Source organism: Egretta garzetta, unplaced genomic scaffold (genome assembly GCF_000687185.1).
Source record: "Egretta garzetta isolate BGI_Z169 unplaced genomic scaffold, ASM68718v1 scaffold232, whole genome shotgun sequence".
Taxonomy (NCBI): domain Eukaryota; kingdom Metazoa; phylum Chordata; class Aves; order Pelecaniformes; family Ardeidae; genus Egretta; species Egretta garzetta.
Genome location: NW_009258959.1, coordinates 735,978 through 740,284, shown reverse-complemented (window position 1 = coordinate 740,284; position 4,307 = coordinate 735,978). Strand labels below are relative to the sequence as shown.

At 59.5% G+C, this 4,307-nt stretch overlaps 1 protein-coding gene across 1 annotated transcript in view; it reads right to left on the bottom strand.

Moving 5' to 3' along the window:
* ARHGEF17 (Rho guanine nucleotide exchange factor 17) overlaps positions 1-4,307 on the bottom strand; it is a 46,717-nt gene that overhangs the window by 6,820 nt on the left and 35,590 nt on the right. Inside the window, exons 11-21 of the mRNA XM_035890180.1 lie at positions 3,678-3,787; positions 3,483-3,568; positions 3,259-3,377; positions 2,781-2,994; positions 2,596-2,669; positions 2,267-2,460; positions 1,941-2,179; positions 1,076-1,322; positions 902-988; positions 729-796; positions 131-389 (exon numbers count right to left, since the gene is read on the bottom strand). Coding sequence (XP_035746073.1) covers positions 131-389; positions 729-796; positions 902-988; positions 1,076-1,322; positions 1,941-2,179; positions 2,267-2,460; positions 2,596-2,669; positions 2,781-2,994; positions 3,259-3,377; positions 3,483-3,568; positions 3,678-3,787 — 1,697 coding nt within the window. The remainder of the gene's footprint in view (positions 1-130; positions 390-728; positions 797-901; positions 989-1,075; positions 1,323-1,940; positions 2,180-2,266; positions 2,461-2,595; positions 2,670-2,780; positions 2,995-3,258; positions 3,378-3,482; positions 3,569-3,677; positions 3,788-4,307) is intronic.

The window sequence follows — 4,307 nt, the reverse complement described above, 5'->3', positions numbered from 1 at the left end:
ATGAGGAAGATATTAAATTTCCCAGCGCTGGATGCGGGGGGGCATCGCATTTTCAGGGCAGACGATGGGCACGGGCACCCACTGGAGAGAGCGACGGGCACCCACGGGAGACCTCTGCCACCCGTGGGACTTACCGGCCAGCATCTTGTGGACTGGGGGGGTGATGTCGGCTTCAGCCAACTGCTCGTAGCTGGTGGCGTGGTAAAGCCGGACCTGGGCGCTGCTCTGCAACGCGACCCCCACGCCGGGCCCCGCGCTCACCATGCAGCTGCCCCCCGTGTTCCCCCCCCCCCCCCGCCCCCCCCCCGCCACTGCCACCATCTTGGTGATGGGGCTCCCCGGCGAGCCCAGGGACAGGGACTTGGAATTTTGGGGGTCCCAGAAGCGGCCTGTGAGGGTGGTGGGAGCAGGGTGGGTAGTTAAAGCATCCCCAGAAAAACCCATCTTGACTCAGCTGATGGGACGCAGTGGCTGGAGACGGCCATCTCCAGGTCCCCTGTTAGAGGGGACATGAGCTGATGTCCCCAGGGGTTGCCAGGCAGGGACCAGGAGGAGGGTGCACGCCTCCGCCTGGCTCTGCTTTTGGGGGCTTCGGCACTGCTTGAGGGGTGTCCCTTCCCTCAGAGGTAGGGAAGCCACTGGCACCCTGAGCACCTACCCAACAGCTGCCACTTTGGGGCTGCGTTTAACCCCCCCAGCGCCCTTCAACAGCCCCAATCTGGCCTCACCTGCCTCCCGCTGGTAGGCAACAAGCTCCCCATTGGCCAATGACACGAAAACCTGGTTATCCAGGTACCTGCGGGTGAGAAAAACCCTTGGAAAACCAGTCGCAGAGCCCCACTCAACCACCCCAAACCACCTCACCATGGTGGTGAGCCAAAAAATCTTCTTCCCTGCTTACAAGATGCACATGACGGCAGCGGTGTGTTGCATCTTCATGCTGTTCTTCCGGTTACGGATGTTGTCCGAGGACTGGTACACGTGGATGCTGCGGGAGGAGAGCAAAGCTTGAGGCTCACCCGGGATCGGGGTCCACCCCACGTGCGTATCCCCCCGCCCCATCCTGGGGACGTACCAGCCATCCTCGGTGCCCAACCACATGGAGCTCTGATGGGCTTCAGGGTCAAGGCTGAGGAGGTCCTCGAGGCTGCCCCGGGTGAAGGAGCCGCGGCTGGAGCGGCGCAGGGCTCGCCCATCCGTGGGGCTCTCGCCGTGCCGGTTTTGGCCATAGGTGCCAGTGATGGGCATGAAGCTGGGTTCTTGCTCTTCCTCTGAGCTTGTCGTCTCCACTGTTGCCTCCTTGCAGCTTGGGATCTCTTCATCTGCAGAGAAGGAGAAGGAGGAAGGAATGGGTCAGACCAGGACCACCCAACACCCATCAAAGTGATTGGGAAGAGACCATGGGTCCCCTTGAGATGTCAAGCCTGGGGGAGGACATAGGGATGCTGAGCCCCAAATCCACCAGGTTTTGCCCAAAACCACCAGCCCCATCCCAGCACCATGGAGCTAGGCTGATGCCCCCCAACATCTCTTTTCCCAGGATTTCCTTGGCTCAAAAGCTTCCAGCTGTGGAATTCCCTAAGGAACGCAAGGTGGAGTGGCCAAAACGATGGAGCTGCCCATCATTTTAGTAGGGCCTGTAGCAATAGGCCAAGGGGTGATGGTTTTAAACCAAAAAAAGGTAGATTCAGACTGGATATAAGGAAGAAATCTTTTAAAATGAGGGTGATGAGACCCTGGCCCAGGTTGCCCAGAGAGGTGGTGGCTGCCCCATCCCTGGAAACATTCAGGTCAGGTTGGATGGGGCTGCGAGCAACCTGATCCGGTTGGAGATGGCCCTGCCCATGGGATGACCTTTAAGGATCTCTTCCGACCCAAAACATTCTATGATTCTATGATTTTGGGGCAAAGAAGTGGGTTTTTGCTAAGCAGGGACTCACTGCCAAAGCTGGAGGAGATGGTGGAGTGGCTGGCTTGGCTCTGCAGCGTCCCCGAGGGACTGGGCGAGGACTCGTCATCTGTGTCATCGCTATCGAAGGGCACCAGCTCCCTGTTGCCGCCATCGACTGGCTCCGAGAGCTCCAGCGACGAACCCGAGATGGAGATGTGCAGGCACGGCTGCGGCCCCGCATCCTCCGGCTGCGCCGGCACTGGCTCCGAGGTTTTTTTGGCACGCTCCCTGCCGCGACGAGGGGAGGGGGGAAAGAAGCAGCTCCAGCATCGCCCCGTGCCTGCCGGCTCCGCGGTGCCGGTGGGAATGTCCTACCTATATACCCGCTTGAGACCGGGCACGGAGGCGATGCAGAGGATCCTGGCGGAGCAGACGGCGATGCACGCCTCCACCGTGGGCTCCTTACGGATGCTGAGCAAACAAACCTGTCCCACGTAACCATCGCTGTTGCAAACCCAAACCTCGTGGGAGCTTTCCGGGCTGCCGTGGCTGGGAGAAGCACAAGAAAACTGGAAGGGAGCAAAAGATGGGATAAGTTGGGTCATTTGAGAATGATGCAGGAGCTCTTGGCATCCAGTGGCAAGCCCACCAGGATGGAGAGGACCGCAGCTCCCATGGGATGCTTGAACCCAGCCACCAAGTACCTGCATCCCACTCCGCGTCTTCATGATGGGGATGGCCTTGAGGAACTCCGGGTCCAGGCAGTTTTTGCTGGAAGCTGGGAAAATCAAATTGGAGGATGAAGAATTGATGGAAAAAAAGGGGTCTACCAAAGCAGGGGCGTGATGCCAAGCCCACCCGTGTCCACCTCCCCGGTCCCTGGTGTTACCAAGCTTCTTCTTGGCATCCTCGAAGGCTTGCTCGAAGCTGAGCCGGGCATCGGGGTTGGGGAACTCAAAAATGAAGGACTCGGTGCCATCAGCTTTGGTGGTGCTGAGCTCCACCTTGTTGGGGGGGAAGGCCATGCTGAAGGACAGGGATTGCTTCTCTGCCAGCTCCCGGTGGATGGAGGCCATCAGGTCCTTGATCACATCATCCAGGCTCTGGTGACGAGGACAATGCTTCAGCTCTCAGGTATGGGCCACCACCAGCCACATGCCTGATGATGCCCCCATCCATCCCCTAGCATCCTTCAGAGGCTGCCTCAACCTCATCATGGTTTTTGGGCTGGTGGCATCTGGGCCCTTAGAGGACATTCATGGCCACCAGCCCTTCCACAGGCTCTCCTTTCCACCAAGGACATCCCAGGTGGTCCCACGGGGAATGTGTCCCGTCAAAGGACAGCACCAGGGCCATCACCCCCATACCTGGTGGGGGAAGCTGAGGGTCTCTGACAGCTTGCTGACTTGCCCCAAAGTGCTGAGGTCTTCATCCAGGCGGCAGATGCTTTTCTGGATGCTCTCCCGGTTGGTGGCTTGCGAGGCACCTGTGGGGGGACATGCGCATGGCGTTAACCACTTCCTCCCCACCAGCCAGGGGTGAGTGATGGGTTTTGGGCTGGGATGGGACACTCCAGCACGCAGTGAGAGACCTTTGACGATGTCCACGTCCTCCAGCGGCAGCTTCCAGAGCAGTTTGTACTTGCTGGCGGTGTCGATCACGCTGGCCGCCGTGTACCTGTGAGGTTGGGAGGGGGGTGGCTGAGCTGCACCCATGTCCCCAGCCGGCGGGGACAGCCTTAACGCCCTGGGTCAACCATGATGGGTGTCCCCCAGGTGGTACTCACAGGCTCATGGAGCTGCGGCGGAGGGAGCCTGACTTGCGCTTCAATGTTGTGCACACCAGCAGGTCCGTGAAGAGGAAGAAGGAGCGGTCCTTCTTCCCACCCACTGCCTTCTGTGGAGTGGTGGAAACACCAAGGGCTTAATGTCTGTCTGTCCCCCTGTCCACCCCCCGCTGCTGGTGCTGGGAGCAAAGCCTGCCTCAGTTTCCCCAAGTGCAGCCTTGGCACAGGGAGGCTGCGGAGTGGGATGGGTCCCATGCCACTGTCTGCATGGGGACTGGCTGCGTCCTTATGATGGTGAAAGGGGACATGGGTGCAACGGCCGTGCAGGCAAAGCCACAGGGTCCCACCCATGGGGAAGCACCAGCCTTCCTATCCACCCCCAGCCCGGGACTGCTGCGGGCTCTCCCTGCCTCCTGCCTGCTCCCAAACCCCCCTTATCTTCCCACACACTTGGGGAATTTTATATTGTCCCCTTCCATCCATTCATCCATTCTTTCATCCTTCCACCCATCCCTTCATACATCCTTCCATCCATCCATCCATCTATCCATCCACCTTCCATCTGTTATTTTCATCCATCCACCCATCCCTCCACCCACCCCTCCATCCTTCCTTACTTCCATCCATCCA